The sequence below is a fragment of the Corvus cornix genome, chromosome 2 (assembly GCF_000738735.6).
Source record: "Corvus cornix cornix isolate S_Up_H32 chromosome 2, ASM73873v5, whole genome shotgun sequence".
In the NCBI taxonomy this organism is placed as follows: domain Eukaryota; kingdom Metazoa; phylum Chordata; class Aves; order Passeriformes; family Corvidae; genus Corvus; species Corvus cornix.
In genome coordinates this window covers 139,327,524-139,344,599 of record NC_046333.1, presented here as the reverse complement: position 1 = coordinate 139,344,599, position 17,076 = coordinate 139,327,524, and the positions used below count along the sequence as shown (strand labels likewise).

General features: G+C 37.4%; 1 protein-coding gene across 8 annotated transcripts in view; it reads left to right on the top strand.

Annotated features, from left to right (window-relative positions):
* The window catches only part of TRPS1 (transcriptional repressor GATA binding 1), a 214,345-nt gene extending 197,393 nt beyond the window's left edge, over window positions 1–16,952 (top strand). For all 8 annotated transcript variants that reach the window (XM_039548296.1, XM_039548298.1, XM_039548297.1 and 5 more), the window contains 2 exons: window positions 5,388–5,510; window positions 10,663–16,952. In XM_039548296.1, the coding sequence (XP_039404230.1) occupies window positions 5,388–5,510; window positions 10,663–11,724 (1,185 nt within the window). In that variant the 3' untranslated portion in view covers window positions 11,725–16,952. The remainder of the gene's footprint in view (window positions 1–5,387; window positions 5,511–10,662) is intronic.
* Window positions 16,953–17,076: the final 124 nt, after the last annotated feature.

Genomic DNA, 17,076 nt, shown 5'->3' with positions numbered 1-17,076 from the left:
TACTCCAATATCCAGATGCTGTCTTGCTGCCCCGGTTTTAAACTTTAATTAATCTAAACCTCACCAAAACTCAAGGTAATCAAATACCTGCTTATGCAAGAACAAAGGAGGAATGATGTAGCAAGTGTGGAACAAGAAACTCTTTCATACTTATGGCAGTGCAAACGCAACAGAGACAGATGCAACTTTGAGTGCATTATACTGTTTTTCTGAACTGTGTGGTAGCATCCTGATGATTAAAGGTATGAAACCAGCTGCTTACAATTGTTGCTCTCCACAGCAGGTCGCCTGGCTCATACTGAACCACACATGCAGGTTTCCTGGAGCTCTCTTTTTGGACCTCTGGAGTTGCCAGAGAGCATCCAGAGCCAGAATTTTGCCTTTTTTTTCAGTGAGGCATGTATGGTTGTATTCCCCGACTTCATTGCTGGAAATAGGTCAGGCACATGCTTATTCTTGGGCAACATTTATGATTTTGCTGCTCCTCATGTTCTGGAGCTGTGATTACAGCGTGCTCTGTTTCTGGCACGTTAGGGAGGCCAGAGATAGTAAAAAAATCCACTCAGTCCTTATCGTATTGTCGTTTTGTGTTGGGGAAGTGAAAGTAATCAGCAATAAGACAAGTTTTGTTGTGTCCCAAACCAAGAGGGTGATGTAAGAAAAATGCTTGGCTGCTGCTTGCGGAGTCTATTTGAGTTTCTAAAAGCATCTTCTGGCAGAAATTTTAAAAACAGGATGTATTTGGCACTAGCAGAGTGTCAGGCACCATTGCTTAGTCTAGCTAGCTAAAAAGTCACAGTTCCTGAGCAGTGTTTTTAGCTGTGCTCTTACAGGATATATTTTGCTGCATGAAGTTCCACTGAAATTAAAACTGGAAGTTCAGTACACTAAAAAATACTTTTTTGTAGAGTATGGAGTGTAATGATACTTCTGCATGGCTACAAAGTTTGAAATCATGTGAACTGTAGAGTGAATCCTTTAAAATTGAAAGCAGTTTTTATGAAGAAAGGCCTGAGCCTGGCAAAACTTACCTGAGTGAATCACTTGCTATATTGTATTCTCTGCTGGTTTGTTGCTTAGCAGAAAGCACTACAAATAATTGCCTTGTTTCAATGAAGTACTGGTAACTAGTGAAAATCATCTAAGGAGTTAAAAAAAAATTAGGCGTTCAGGCTTGACGCTGTATATACCAAGTTTCAGACTTGTTCAATTTGAAATGGTAAAGATATGAAACCATAAAAAATGTGAGTAAATACTCTGCATATCAAGGGTTGTTATGCAATTACATGCTTTCAACATGGTTCTTACTGAGGGAAAACAGTTAGTAGAGAGGGCTGCAAGACATATTCAGTGAATAATTACAAACTTTCATAACTTAGCTACATAAAAATAATAATACACTTGTTCCTTTGCTACTACTAAAATACTAAAATATGTGCATACTTTTTTTTCCCCATAGCAAAGTAATTGACTGTAGATTTGTTAGAAAGTTATCTAAAAAACTTGAAATCCCCTCTGTCCCCACCCCCCAGATTGGCAAATCTCCAAATTATAAACAGCTGAGCTGATTTAAATAAAGTTTTCAGTACCAAGAAAGAAAAAAAAAGTTACATCTGGGCTGACAAAAATAAGCGCCAAGTTTCAGCCTCATGTGATTTGAAACAACTGTGATATTAAATGCCCAGACCTCAGAACTGGAGTGGAAATAGAGACAGGCTCTTCTCTGCACTGGCCCCTTCAGGATTTGGGATTGTAATGTAGTGGCCATAAGGCTCCAGATGATTAAAGCTTGACTTAGTAGATACATATTTTAGTTATTTAGACCCTATTGGGTCATTCTTCCAAGGATGTACATGAAATTTTCATTGATAACTCCAGCTAGTGCTAGTGGCATTGATCACAGACTGAAACCTTTTTATCTGTGGCTCAGACTCTCCCATGACTAGTCATGTTGACTTACCTTTACTATGCTGATTTAAGAAATTAACTGTGGTATGGTCACGTTAACAGGAGAGCAAAAATTCTCACATTTCTTGAAAGTGCTGGTTGGGTGTGCTTAGCAGAGCATTTGAGCACATGGCTAGATTTTATGGGGGCTGTGGGCCATAGCTGTTGCACAGACTTTGCTGGATTTGAACTCAAGTGCCTGTTTCTATGCAAGACTATCCAGAAAAGCAGCAATATTGGCCTGTATTATTGACTAGTTCAAGTGATGAGTATGCAAAGCCAAACAGACCCATGCAGATGTATCATTACTAACAGTAGAAGTATAATTGCTAATTAACATTTAACAACAAAAAAATTAGATAATTTCTACTGGCCAATAACTTAAAAAACTTGGTATATGGGAAGTAAAGGCCTAGGTTTTTGTTGGTTTTCTTTTTAAGAAACTGTATTTGTTTAAAATAATAGGATTACAGACATTTCAGGCTTTTAAGAAGGCCCTTCATTTTTTGCTTGCAGACATCAAAATTTCTGAGGTATATTTTGACAAGCAGGTCCAATCTGTGGTTAGTAGCATCTGAGAGTCAATCTTTAGTCCAATTCTGCCACAGTCCTGTTTCATGGCAGAATCCATTCTAAAGCTGTGTGTCCGCACTATAAATAGCTGTTTCATAACCAAAATGCTCAACAAAGTAGCAGCATTTAGGATTTTTCAGAGATGTTTTAATTCTTCATTTATTAGTATATGTAAGCAATGCTGAAACACTTTGGTATTGAATAATGAATGTTGATTATCCTGTAAGGTCCTTAAATAATGCAGAAATAAGAGAAAGTATAGGAAGATAAGATGCAACACTTAGAACAGCACAAAAGATGAATTTGCCTATTCTGCATTAAATTTAGGGAAAGATTTTTAGCTGGATTACTTGAAATTTTAAATGGATAAATATTTTTAAGTAGTGAATAAGCAAAGGTATAGGATTTCAATACATACAGTCACTACTTTGTTTTGTAAGTTGCTGTCAGTTGTAGGCATTGTTCTATTTCACTGGAACTAATAACCAGTTTGAATCAGATCTTTCTTTAGAAAGAAAAAATGAGTTGTTTTTGTCAATGTTTTATAGATGTACTAGCTCCATTGCATTCAATGAGGATTTCAGTGTAACTTTACCTTCTGTCCCCTTCATGTGTGTAGAAATGCAGCATACAAACTAGACTGCTCTCTCTACATTTTAACAGTCTTTCATGATTTTATAGAGGGTATTTCCCAAACTTAGGGAACACAAACAGAAATAAAAGGGTGGAAAGACTGACTCAGATTAAGACTCCACTTGGTTAATATACCACACCAAGAAACCATAGGCCAGCAGACAAGAAGTAGGAATGGAAACGAACAGTTCTGCAGTTGTAACTGAATCCTGGCCATATACAGTCATTTCCACTTGGAAACTTCTCACCCTCCAAGTGGACCAAATTGGGATTAGACTAGTGAGGCTTTTATTGTACTCTTATGGGAAATACTTCAGCAGCCAGGTGAAGCTGGTCAACGATATCCAGCCACAAAAAGAATTGGGACCTTCACTGTACTTGTAGACGAGCACACTTTCCAGGGCGAGCTGCATTTTATATGCACAACTAGTTAGATGTTTGCTGAAGGACATCAACTACCATTTAGTTCTCCCCTTAGCTAAATTGAGAAAAATGTCATGTATTACTGCAACTGATTTAGGAGACAAAGCAGGGGATGATGTAAGGGCGTGAGAGAGAGATTATCTTGACGACAATCTTGATTTTATTGTATCACTTTAAAATAGCACAACCTGCTGTACAAATGAAATTGTGTTCTTGGTTTAAAAGGGCAATTGTTAGCCTGACTTTGTGCTCACTAGAAACATTTCCCCAATCTTGTTAAATTATTGCGCTCATTTCAGATTTTTATGGCTGTGCAGCTTACCAGCCCTCATTTCTTTACGTTTCATTCATTTTCCTTGTATTGATGATTAATGGAGGATGTCGAATGTTAGAGTGAGCAGGCATCAGCAAATGCAAGATCATAATTAGTTTAGCTGACGAGGGCCTCTGATAGCACTTGCATCTGGATGGAAAAATTACCCTATAGGGAACTGGCTGCTCACCAGGTCTTTTTAGTGATACATTGTGAAACACCCGATGAATCAAATGCCCTTTCAATGCCAAGAAAGTGTTCCAGTCTTGAAGCCAAAATTATGTCTGCAGAAAGCTTTCCATTTGAAATGTATCAGAGTACAATTATAACCATTGTATTTTTTTGGCATGAACACCAGTCTTCTACAGTATGAACTGAAGTTAAATAAATTACTTAGATTTTATGAAACCCTGAAATTTTTACTTATAGTGTTAGTAATTTTTAATTTATAATAAAATTAGTTTTCACCCAGACTGTTTTTGCTGTACTCACTCATTCTTATCTTACATGCTGGAGGTTTCTTACTGATTTTTTTTTCCCTTTGTGAAAAGGGGACAGAGTTAAAATTCAGATTTTCTTTTCAGCAAAAGAGTTCCATTTCCTGCTTATTAGTATTTGGGCCCACAAACACAGCCTGACTTTTGTTTAAATGAGAAGTTTAATGAAATCATTACTCCATAGAAAATATTTAATGAGCAATACTCATAAACATGCCTACTTTTAAATATTCCTGGATCATTATGAAAGCTGATGAATGCACAGCTCAGTCTGGTTAAAAATCAGTTCATATTTAGGGAAGTTGTACTCTGCCCTTCTTCGCCTGACTAATACAAAGTAAATAACTTTATCTGTTGATGAGACAGTGTTTTCTGGGGTTTCAAATGAAGGTCAGAAGAAGTCTCATTAAAGGATACTGTACTTTTATTTGTTCGTAGCGGGCTGCAGGAATATATGGTAGCTTATACTGATTTCAGAAGTAAGCGGAAAAGACTGGAACTGAATATCATGTATTCAATATAATCTCTGTTAAAGGAATTAGTATGACACAGGTACAAACAATTAATTGAACTGGTGGTGTTTTAGAATTCTTATTACAAATCACACTTTTAAATAAAGCAAGCTGAAAATAAATAATCTGTTGTGAAACCAGGAGGAGTTTACAGAATGTTCTGTCAGCTTTCAAGGGTTTTTTTCTGAATTTGCTGTTTAGAAACCATCATTAAATGCACAAAACCTGAAGTTCAAAAAGTTAAAGTTGTTATTCTGAAAAGGCTTTGGTGTTTCACACACCTCATCCATCACTCCGGGGTTAATTATAATGAAAATCAGTGGTGCCTATTAAGCACAATTGAACCTGACCTCATTATGGGCAGTGTGGTTTTATACTGTCATTGTTGCCTGTCTAGAGACAAAACTCCTGTGTTGATTTGTCCTAACTCCACAGCTCATGTGACTCACCTCTGACCTGGGTTTTTTCCCTTTTTCTTCCCTATTTCAGAGACGTAGAGGCTCGGGTGTTTTCTGTGCCAATTGCCTGACCACAAAGACCTCTCTCTGGCGAAAGAATGCAAATGGTGGATATGTATGCAACGCGTGTGGCCTCTACCAGAAGCTTCACTCGGTAGGAAGAACTTACTGGTTTGTGCAGTAGAAAAAAGAGCTACACAGCTAAGCAGGGCAGCTGTGGTCTTGTCTGGTTGTGTGATTAGTACCACTCCCTGGCCTGCAGTTAATTTCCTAACAGGGTTTTGCAGAATGGTCACTTTGGGATCAGATGTGATTCATTATGAAACAGGCTGGGATGCTGTGAGTAGATGTGTTTGAGATCACCAGTGATGCATTTAATTGTTTTGATACAAGATAAGGGGAAAATTATTTCTTTTCTGGGAATTCATTTTAAAGGCATATGATATATTGTGATGAAAGCTGTTTAAATTCAAGAGTCCTCATAATAAAAACCAAAATTCTTGAAATTAGACATCACATCTATATCAAAATATCTCTTGAAACAGTTTTTGTATACTTTGACATCTCTTACCCCCTTTATTCTTGATAGTAAATTTCTTGGAGATATGGGGTGCTGAGGTATTGTGGTCTTTTTTCTACAGTTCTTATACTCTGTTGGAAGATAAATAACTCAACCAGAAAGCAAATCACTTGCAGGCATTTGTCACTTGGTGAGGGGAAGATTCACCATCCCTCAGGATCAGTCAGGGAATAAGTAATAATCATGGTCTGTCTATGTTGTTTTTCATCTTATTGACACTTGACTTGATCCTGAAAGATGTTGAATGCTCCGGTCCAGGTCCAGGAAAGCCATGCTTAAGTGTTTCCTTGGATCAGTGCCAAAATGCTTGGACTCTTTTAGGTTAAGACCCACTGGTTAAATATTACCCTTGCTGTCTTTAATGGACACACATAGGAGAGTCAGGTGACTAACTAATTAATTTTTACAACATTCCCATGAAATTAAAAAGTGTTACTATTTTTCAGAAATGGAAACCAAGGTAGTCTTTGGGAGTTTGCCAGGGCAATGTAGCAGTTCAGGCTTAAAGTCTAACTCAGAAATAAATGTGGTGACTGAGAGTGTGCAATTTTTAAAAAGTTTTTCAGAAATTAAATTTGAGCCATAAGCTTTTCAGTGGTCTTGTCTACTGCCCATACAATAATCTGTTTATGGAAGATCCTGCTGAACCAGCCTACTTAATAAAACAAAAAAAAATTCCAATTTTCAAAAGCAGTATGACCATCACTAGTCTGAAGGGTTGGCTCTGTCCACCATGTGTACCATATTGGGGTCACTAACTGTTTTTAAGGCCCAGAACAGCCCAGTCAGGTCAATAGCATCTAAGAAGATGGACTCTGGTCAGCATCTTGGCTGGGTCTTGCTCCAGGTATCATCTTCCTGGACACCTCTCAAAGTTGTAGATAAAATATCTAATTTAAGGAAATTGATTGGTGGTGAGCATCCACAAAGATTTTAAGAACAGTTTGGCTTTTTAATTTGACATTTGAGTCTGGTTATTTGTAGAACTTCCATTTGCAGACTCCATTTTCCCTTTTTTAAGTATACTTTCCTCAGCTGTATGTTGGACCTTACCATGATTATTAGCAAAGCTTTTTGAATAGATAAAAGCTACAAGAATCAGTTTTGTATTCAAGTACAGCTGGGATCATCCTTATGAACCAGTAGGAATGAACTAGCGAACTTCCAGCAATATTCATTAGAAATACAATGTCAAAGTTTATTTTATGCATCTCAAAAGCAAGAAGCTGGCAGTATCTCTAAGCTCCACTGTTTAAGCATGGCAATAAGCTGTTATTCAGTGGACATTTGACATTCATATCTTAAATTGAACTTTGACCAAACAAACACAAAAAATTTAATTAAGCCTTACTCTGCTGTGGTATGATAGCAACTCCTTTATAAGTAGGAGTCTGCAATAATCCAACAAATCTCTCCTTTGGGATGCCTTTTGAGACAGTCCCATGCAAAGGGGTGCTCTTTAGACTGACACCAGAAAGATGAAAGTTTCTTTTATCTGTCTGCCTGTCTGTTCATGAAGAATTGCAGTAAGTATTTGTGTATGGTTTTAAATTCAGGGGTCTAGGCTGATGCAGTTACTAGGGAAATGTCCAAAACTATAAAAATTCAAGTGAATAGAATTACAGTCGGTAAGACCCCTGTTCATCTAAATTATGCTACACCACTGAGTGAAACTCACCTGCAGTAGTTACCACATTTTTTAGCTTCCTTTTGATTGGATTATTACTGTCTAGAGCTACCATCCTCATCAACTCAAGCCTAAGGTCCTTTTTTCACTTTTTTTTAATAAGAAGAAAAATCTGTGATCTATCAGATACTACTAGGTGGCAGTGACTGACAAATGTTAACATGGTAGTGATTTCTGCTATAAGTTAAATTTCTATTTCTATGATATCCTTGAATAATTTTTCAATGTGTTTTCAAAAATATTCCACCTGTATAAGGGATAATCTACATTAACCTTGCACATTTTTCACATTTATTTCATTTAATGCAAACAACTGTGTTAAGAAGCATGTAATAATAATCCAAGAGTCTATTATTAAAATAGTGAAAAAAATGCATCTTGCTGCTAACACATACACAATATTCACAATTGCTGTCTTTCCAGAGTCATGAATTTGACCATTATTATTATGGTGCTGTACCTCATTTTTTAATAGCTCTGACTTGGTCATGGAACGCTACGTTTTGTTCCATGGTGATTCCTTGACAACATCCTTGGACTAATTCAGTGAAGAATTGTAGCATATTTTCTAGGATTAGTCTAGAGGAGGCTTTACTTTCCCATGGCATTTAAGAAATCTAATCACAATAATTTAATGAACTATTTGTTGAATTTGGTGTTTTAATTTTTTAAGTTACTCATATAATTGGAGTAGGGAGATTGCCAGTTGATACAGAGATAGCAGAAGTATTTGTGATCATCCTCAATGTATTATGTCTAACATATAATTAGGGCTCTGACATAGGCCATTTTAAAAGTAAGGTTCTGGTAGGGTTTCCACTATATTCTAAATTTAATGCCCCACTGAAAATCAATAAGTTATCTTAAACTTTTCTATTTGCCTTGGTTGTAACCAAATACATTTTTATCTGCACCTTACTACTATGAATAAGGAAAATGAGTAGACTTACACCACTAAAGAGTACATTTTAATCATCTAAAGTCTGGTTTAATCAGATGAATACAGTTATTGGCAAGCTGAAGCATTTTAAAGTTAAACCTACAATAATTTTGAATAGCCAGAGCCTCAAGTAAGTGTGTGAGGGTCCCTAATCTCAGGCAGGAAGACGTTTCTTTCAACTACTTCCATAATCAGACTTCATACCTGTAGCATGAAGAGTAAGACTAAAATGATTTCCAACATATTGGAGGGTTATCTGGAAGCAATATAAAAACGGTTTGTAGTGTATAAATAAACGTTTGATAAGAGCAACAACATTATGGTAAGATCTCACACAGCATCTCAGTTACAATTGTCATAAAAAGGCAAGGAAATTACACAGACCTTATAATAAAGAGTATATGCCTGTGCATAGTAATTGGCTATTGATTCTGCAGACTCTAATCTTTATCTGAATAGAATTTACATAGAAAATATTGTAATTTTTTCTAACATGATTTTGTCTCGATTTTGTCTCAACTTTGCTCTGTGTGAGGAAGCTGGTTCAGGTGCTGTTTTTCTGCCAAGTTTAAATTTCTCTTATTAAAAATCTAAATCAAAGTATGTATATGAGTCAGCATTTTAATAGAAAGTAAAGTCTTAAAAAATAGCTGCACTGTCTAAAATGTAGTTAACCATTAAGAATAATCCAACTGCAGGAAAATAAATAAGTGAAAGGAGAGAAATATGGCAAGTCAAGAGAGAAACTAAATCTCTACAAATAATAAATGGGTGCTCTTCCAGCTATGGATGTTTTCATAATAGCTTGAAGTTATGAATATATTGAAAATTTAGTTACATTCAAGGTACAAATTACTTTGGATATTGACTGCAAGCCAAAATTAAATCTGCTTTTTAAAACAATGTTAAAATTTCTAAATAAACATATAAGTGGAATACTGGCAGGGGGGGCACTTTTCTGGCTTCCAACCAAGACAGGATTATATGTGCCTTTGGGAAGAAGAATGTCACCTGCCAACACACCAAACAGGATGACTTTTAGGTAGGTTTTGTTGCTCTAACATCTGCCCAGTAGAGAAACATACTGATGGTGCAGCACTATTTTTCATTCAGATACTATTGCTTTTCTCTCAGAGAGCTTTTAAAGGAAGCCTGACTGCCGTCCTTTTTTAGAGTATTTTTTTGTTTTCCACATAAAGGTATTTTCTTCTCTAAACAGGCCACTAAACATGAGCTGGTGTGGGGTAGTAGCAAATTGAAACAGAAGTCCTGACTTGTTTCTTCCCTCTGCCTCTTTGTGATGCTTATTTCTTTACAGATCCCTTTTGCCCTGCCTTCTGGGGATGCCTTCTCTTCCTAATGACTTAGTAGCGCAACATCAGTAGCACTTAGAAGGCAATGCAGTGGGGGTGAAGGAGGGGGAGTTGATACCAAAGCAGAGGTAGACCTTTTGGTGCATAGTTTTCCTAGGCTTTCTTCTCCATCTTTCTTAGTCCCTTTCCAGCCACCATCATCCCCCTCACCACACAGTGGACCTGCAGCCCTTTTGCTAGGTGACAGCAATGGTGGTCAGCAAGCCCTGTGTGTGCTTGTGTTCTCTGTCCCTGTCAGAGTGGGGTGAGTATCAAGGTAAGTGTTGCTCAGTTCTTGTCCCAGTGGGACCTGTGCAAACCCCTGCCCGAGAGAAGCTCTGGTGGCATGGTGCATAGAACAACACTAGTGCGTAGGGCCTTGCATCTCCCACCTCACCCCCAGCTCTCAGCACACACTTTCAACACATCTCCCCCAGAATTTTTTAGGACTAAGAGGTAATAAATAAATGGTTTGACAGCTTGGATACCTCATGTCTTTTTAAGTAAACCTGTACAGGATGTCTAAGACAGTTGACTCAAGTTGTTAAAACAAGGTATTTTATAGTTTACTTTCCGTATGAGAGGCCATGAACCAGCATTTGGGTTGAAATTTGGTCATTCCTGCAACACTGTTGTAATATAACTCTTCACAAAAGAAAAGATAAATTTGCATGAGTATGGTCTCACAGATTTGTTTAATGTGTCTTTCTTTTTTCCTTTTGTTCATTCTCTGTGTGTTCCATGCAGACTCCCAGGCCTTTAAACATCATTAAACAGAACAATGGTGAACAGATCATTAGGAGAAGAACAAGAAAGCGCCTTAACCCGGAGGCACTTCAGGCTGAGCAGCTAAACAAACAGCAGAGGGGTAGCAGTGAGGAGCAAGTCAATGGAAGCCCCTTAGAGAGGAGGTCAGAGGATCATTTACCTGAAGGTCACCAGAGAGAAATTCAGCTTCCCAGCCTCAGTAAATATGAGGCCCCAGGTTCATTGACTAAAAGCCATTCTACTCAGCAACCAATATTGGTCAGCCAAACTCTGGATATTCACAAAAGGATGCAACCTTTGCACATTCAGATAAAAAGTCCTCAGGAAAGTACTGGAGACCCAGGAAACAGTTCATCGATATCAGAAGGGAAAGGAAGCTCAGAGAGAGGCAGCCCGATAGAAAAATACATGAGACCTGCAAAACACCCAAACTATTCTCCACCTGGAAGCCCTATTGAAAAATACCAGTACCCACTTTTTGGACTTCCATTTGTACACAATGACTTTCAGAGTGAGGCTGACTGGCTGAGATTCTGGAGTAAATATAAGCTGTCTGTTCCTGGGAATCCACACTACTTGAGTCATGTGCCTGGCCTACCAAATCCTTGCCAAAACTATGTGCCTTATCCCACCTTTAATCTGCCTCCTCATTTTTCAGCTGTTGGATCAGATAATGACATTCCTCTAGATTTGGCGATAAAGCATTCCAGACCTGGGCCAACTGCAAATGGTGCCTCCAAGGAAAAGAGTAAGGCACCACCAAATGTAAAAAATGAAGGTCCCTTGAATGTAGTAAAAACAGAGAAAGTTGATAGAAGTACTCAAGATGAACTTTCTACCAAGTGTGTGCACTGTGGCATTGTCTTTCTGGATGAAGTGATGTATGCATTGCATATGAGTTGCCATGGTGACAGTGGACCTTTCCAGTGCAGCATATGCCAGCATCTTTGCACGGACAAGTATGACTTCACAACTCACATCCAGAGGGGCCTACACAGGAACAATGCACAAGCTGAAAAGAATGGAAAACCTAAAGAGTAAACCTTAGCACTTAGCACAATTATACAGAAATAGGTTTCCTTGATGGGAATTCAATAGCTTGTAATGTCTTGTGAAGACCTATAAAGCACTTCATATAGAGAGCATGCCTTATCCAATATTAAATCCCTTGTTATTTTCTTTTTTTTTTCTTTATTTTTTTCCTTTTTTTTCCTTTTTTTTTCTTTTTTTTTTTCCTTTTAAATGAGTGGGTTACCAAGAAAAAAGAACAGTTGGATGGTGGCCAGAAGGGGAGGAAGATAATTCAGTGGGACACGGCCCACCAAAGCTAGCCAGAATGCAGTGAATCATGCCGAATAACCTTGAGAAAATTTTACTGGACAATTAATACCTTTGCTGTTGTGTAAGAGACATAACTGCAAGAGTGCAAAGATGTGTGTATGTATATACTGCTGCAGGGGTGTAGTGAACATATGCACATTGTATATAAGAACTAGACATGTTAAATATACAGATGTTAAAAGGTCATTTTCTTTAATTTGGGCAAATTTCTGCCCTACAACATGCCTTAGGATCACCTTGTCCTCAGAGCTTTGGCAGCAATGTCATCTAGGTGTTTCTCAGACTCAGCTGATTTTTAGCTACCATTTTATCACTACATTCTTTCTGGCACACTTTAGTCTAGGAGAACCATTTTGTGCAAGTGAAGTCTCTAATACACAAGCCACACTCCAGGTTTAATTTGCATAGAACAAGGTAACCTGCTGTATTTTATTTTAATATATTTTTAATATATTACATTTCTAAACCTGAAGTCTAAGGTAACTTCTCCACAGGCTTAACATTGCTATACGTACCAGTCAATCCCTTCAGTAGACTTATACCAGCTTTTGCTAAGTAGCATTAAATGTCTTCATAGTACTTTTTAATACTTAAAGCTTTTTAAAAACTATCCATGAAGGGAAAGCTCCTCAGCATAACTGCTCAGGGAAATAGGGCTAAATAACTAAATATTAAATAATTGGTTAAAGGTGCTGTTAGACGAGCCTCCATGCTTGCTACAAGGGTGTACAAGAACTGACTTTAATCATTTTCATTATAGTGTCCCAACCAGTAGTTTATTATTTTGCCACAGGGATGTAGAAGATATTACAAGCTACTGGATGCACTGTCAGATTAACTTATTTCATTAAAGAAGTTGGGAGAACAAATAGAAAAAAACCTTATTTTTCTAGTAAATATTAATGTATTACATTTCAAATAATGGTGCCTGACATATTGAATAATTATTTTCTACAGTGTACGTATGCAACAAAGATATTCCATCATGCATTAGAGTCAGTTCTGGCTCTGCCTCGCTGTTTACATTTGCAAATGTAGCAAACAAGGTAATGAAGCAACTATTTCTATTGCAGTAGGTATCTTTTTTTCTGTGTGTGTGCATTAAAGTTGTAAACGATAACATGAAATGAATGAAATTTGTTGATATTAATGGTATGAAAAACAAGAAGGAAATGAAAATATTTTTATGCCTACTTAGGAAAAAAGGGTAGCACTATTCATTCCAAGTACTTTTGTATTCTTAAGCTCTTAACTCACATTGTTATGCTTAAAATGATAAACATATATCCTCTTTTTATTGCTTTGTCTGTGTTTCAGAAGAAACATTTCAGAAATTATTTTGATAAGTGCTGTTTGACTATGCAGCACTGATATTTTATTGCATTCTGTAGTAGCATTGCACTCCATTTTTACAATATTATGCAGCTGCTTTTTTGTTTTGTTTGGGTTTGTTTCTTTTTCGCAGTGCAGGGTCTTAGTTCCTTATGGTTGGATGGCAGGTGTAGCTCAACTGGTTCATGAATGTTGCAGCGAATGAAGTTTAAAATGTCTTTCTGATATTATGTTGTCTTTTATTTCTCCATTCATGCATTTTATTTTTTAAAATGTTCTATAAAAATATTTCTGGACTAAGTCCTCACTTGAGATTATATGTAAAGGGTCCTATTCTGATCTCACTTACATGCCACCTTTCTCAGATTTTCATGTAATTGAGCTAAAGCATCATAAAAAAAAAAAAAAAAGTTCTTGTATTTAACTTACATGAATTGCACCACTCTCCCTTCTAGTATTTGGTGCACTTATTAAGATACTTAACCAGATAAACAGGGAGGTGGAAAATAAAAGGAGAGGTGATAGTAAATGTCTTATAGGGGTTGGCAAAAGGAAAACCAGGAGGGAACTGGCCTAAACATTTAGCACTTTGATAAGTCTTTTGAGAACTAATGTGCCTAAAGCAGGTGGCAACAAACATCACCAAGCGTGAGAGGCACTTACACAGTTGATCACCAAAGGTCTCACTGACCTTGGCAGTATTTAGGTGTTATATTTTCACAGAGGTGAAACATTATTGCACAGTTTCTCTGATTTTTTAGGCACAGACAGGTTATTGTTCAGCATTAGGCTGCATTCCTTCCTGCTCCACCCATTGCTTCTTTAGTGGTGAGCAGCATATGGAACGTCCCGCTCAATCTGCTCGTGGTTGAGTTCTGTAACCCTTCAGTAGTGTTCTAGGTTAGCAAAGGATGTTGGGCCACATTCTTCTTCTTCTATTTTTTAGATGAATCTCCAGCTTGATACCAGTGACAAAGTCTGGTTATGTTTTTATTATTGTTCTCCAATAATAAGTTCTGACTTGGTTTTTGTGGATTTATTTTTGTTGGGTATTTTCTGTTTCTTTTTTTTTTCTGTGGGGACTGAAATAGATTGCCCTCGTTTCTTTATGTCAGGGTCCAGTGTGTGTCCTTTCCAGCTTTTCCAAGCAAGATGTTATACTCACTAAGCAGTGATTTTTATCGGCTTCAAAGGTAGCTGCCTGCCGATTTTCAGTAGTTACTGGTTTGACTTAGTTCACTTAAGACCTACCAGTTCCTCTGGCTTCTTCATTGATAGAAGCTGCATCTTCATGGCAAAATATTTAGGAGGGACATGTGCACTGTAAGACTTGAGCACTACCCTGAACTTCATAACACTTCTTGCTAAACTCAGAAGCAGAGGCAAATTACAGGAAATACACATATCAGGGTTTGGGGATGAGGAGAAATGAAATCTTATGAGTGCAAAGAACAAGACAGAGTTCTGAATGTTACTATTGCACACCTAGATGGTGCAAATAAAATTTGAAAAAAAGTTCATTGTTCTTGCCATGACATATTGAGATGTTCTAAGATTTCTGCTTTTTAAGAAATGGGATTTTGCCGTAGCCTGTTCTCTTTGATTTGGGTAGGGGGAGCACAATTTTGTTTCTTAACAAAAGAGAGGTAACTCCATCCATCTTCCAGACCCCCTCACAATGGATACTAATTAAAAGAAAAACAAATCCTGACACTGGAAAAGAATAATCTTATTTAATAACTTTCAGATGGAAACCAATGTTAGCACACACAAGTAATTACTGCACCCACTGTGTTTCAGTCAACTTACAGCACTAAAAATTGAACTTTCAAACAATCAGTCTTTGTTCTCAATTTGTCAGTGGCTTCAAGGTGGTGAACTTCTCTTACTGAAGGAACGGTAGTTTAAGATCTTAAAACGTATCTCAAGTTGGACCACAAAATAAGTAGATGTTTCAAAACTAGAGGGTTTGTGGTGCCTGTCACTAATCAGATTGCAGAACAGGCACATTGTTTCCAGTAACTCTCCATACAGATGGAGCCATTGTGTGACATTATCTGCAAAACAGATTGTCTCTAAACTGTCACTTTGTGGCTGCTGCCCCCTCAGTGCTGCAGGAGATGAAGATGTTCCAGAGCACAGTTTTGTGTTCAGGTGCTAAACTCAGAGTGCTTTCCAGAAGAAGTTTTGCACCTAATTGCCACCGTGCTGATGAAACTCCTCCCTTAATTTTTCATGGACCATTCAGAAAGGGGGAAAGACACTGGATGCACATATCTTGGTTTTGCCTTAAAAAAGGCACTGTTGTCTATTGTGACAGTTTTTAAGAGAGAGAAAATTGAGACACCTCAAAAAGTTGAGACACACTGTGAGCAATAGGTTATTTTTGTAGTTAGAGGGGCAGCAGGACAAGTGACTATGCTAACTGTATACAGTGCTGAAACATAGTGATTGTGCAATGGGAAAAACTGATTTGGCAACTGTGGATTAGTACTCAGTTCAGGGACAGACTTTCGAGTCCACCCTTGGACTGGACACTGTTGTTTTGTACTTGTAACTACTTGCTTTATGTGCTAAGGATGTTGTCTACCATCTGCTTTTTGCCCAGTATGTCTCAATATATTCTCATTTTTGCTCCTGTATTGATTTTTCTTGGCTGACTTAACATGCTAATTCCTAATACTGGTCAGGGAAAGCCAAGGAGATTAGAAGGTCGCTTCTGTGCAGCCAGAAGTGTAGATATATTTCCTTCTGCTTCTGTGGAGACAGTTATGCTTGGCAAAGAGCAGTGAGCAATTTGTCAGCATATCCCATATGTGATAGATAAGTGAGAAATCCTTTCTAAACTTTTCTCTAAAGTTAAGATGGGCCAAGTAAAATTATTTACTTAATTTTCTCACCTCAGAATAGGATTCCTGCGTACCTTCTTCCTCACAATTTTTATTTCATTCAGCCAGCTCTGGAGAGTTGGCAGTTGGTAAGATGCTACCAGTATAGTAATCACACACGCCCCAATTTACTTTAGGAGGATAAAAAACAATAATGAAATGGCTGACAGCCAGATAAATACCAGTTTCATTTGATTCTTTGTTACACTTAGTAAAATTCCTTTACTAGGCGAGCAAAATTACAATTAGTAAAGTAAAAACATTGTAACAGCTACCACAAGTTTCCATTCCTATCATTTTGGCCTCTGAGCTCTGTGTAGGAGAACAGGAGAAAAGGAAACATCTCAAAATGTCATTGTAAATTTAGCTTATAGAAAATTCACCAGCAGGAAAAGGAAAAAAAAAAGAAAAAAAAAAGTACTTCGTAAAGAATGACTTCATGTTGCTAAAAACCATCATTAAACTTGTAGCCCTGATCTAGAATGCTGGCTCTTAATGTTTTGTCCTTACAACACATGGATGTGTTTTTTGTTCTGTTTTGTTTTGGGTTTTTTTGTTTTGTTTTGTTTTTTGGTTTTCATAGTGCATGTTCATTTCTACTCACAAACATGTTCTTGGTGTATTTCTTATGCAAACAATCTTCAGGCAGCAAAGATGTCTGTTACATCTAAACTTGAATAATAAAGTTTTACCACCAGTTATAAATCAGATTCGTGTCATTGTTTCTGGGGAGAATGTAATGTCAGTGTCCTTACACCATAGTGGGGCTGGGGAGGAGAGCAGTCTGGAGTCGAGCTGTTCTGGAAGCAGGATGGTACCTGACAGCATCTCT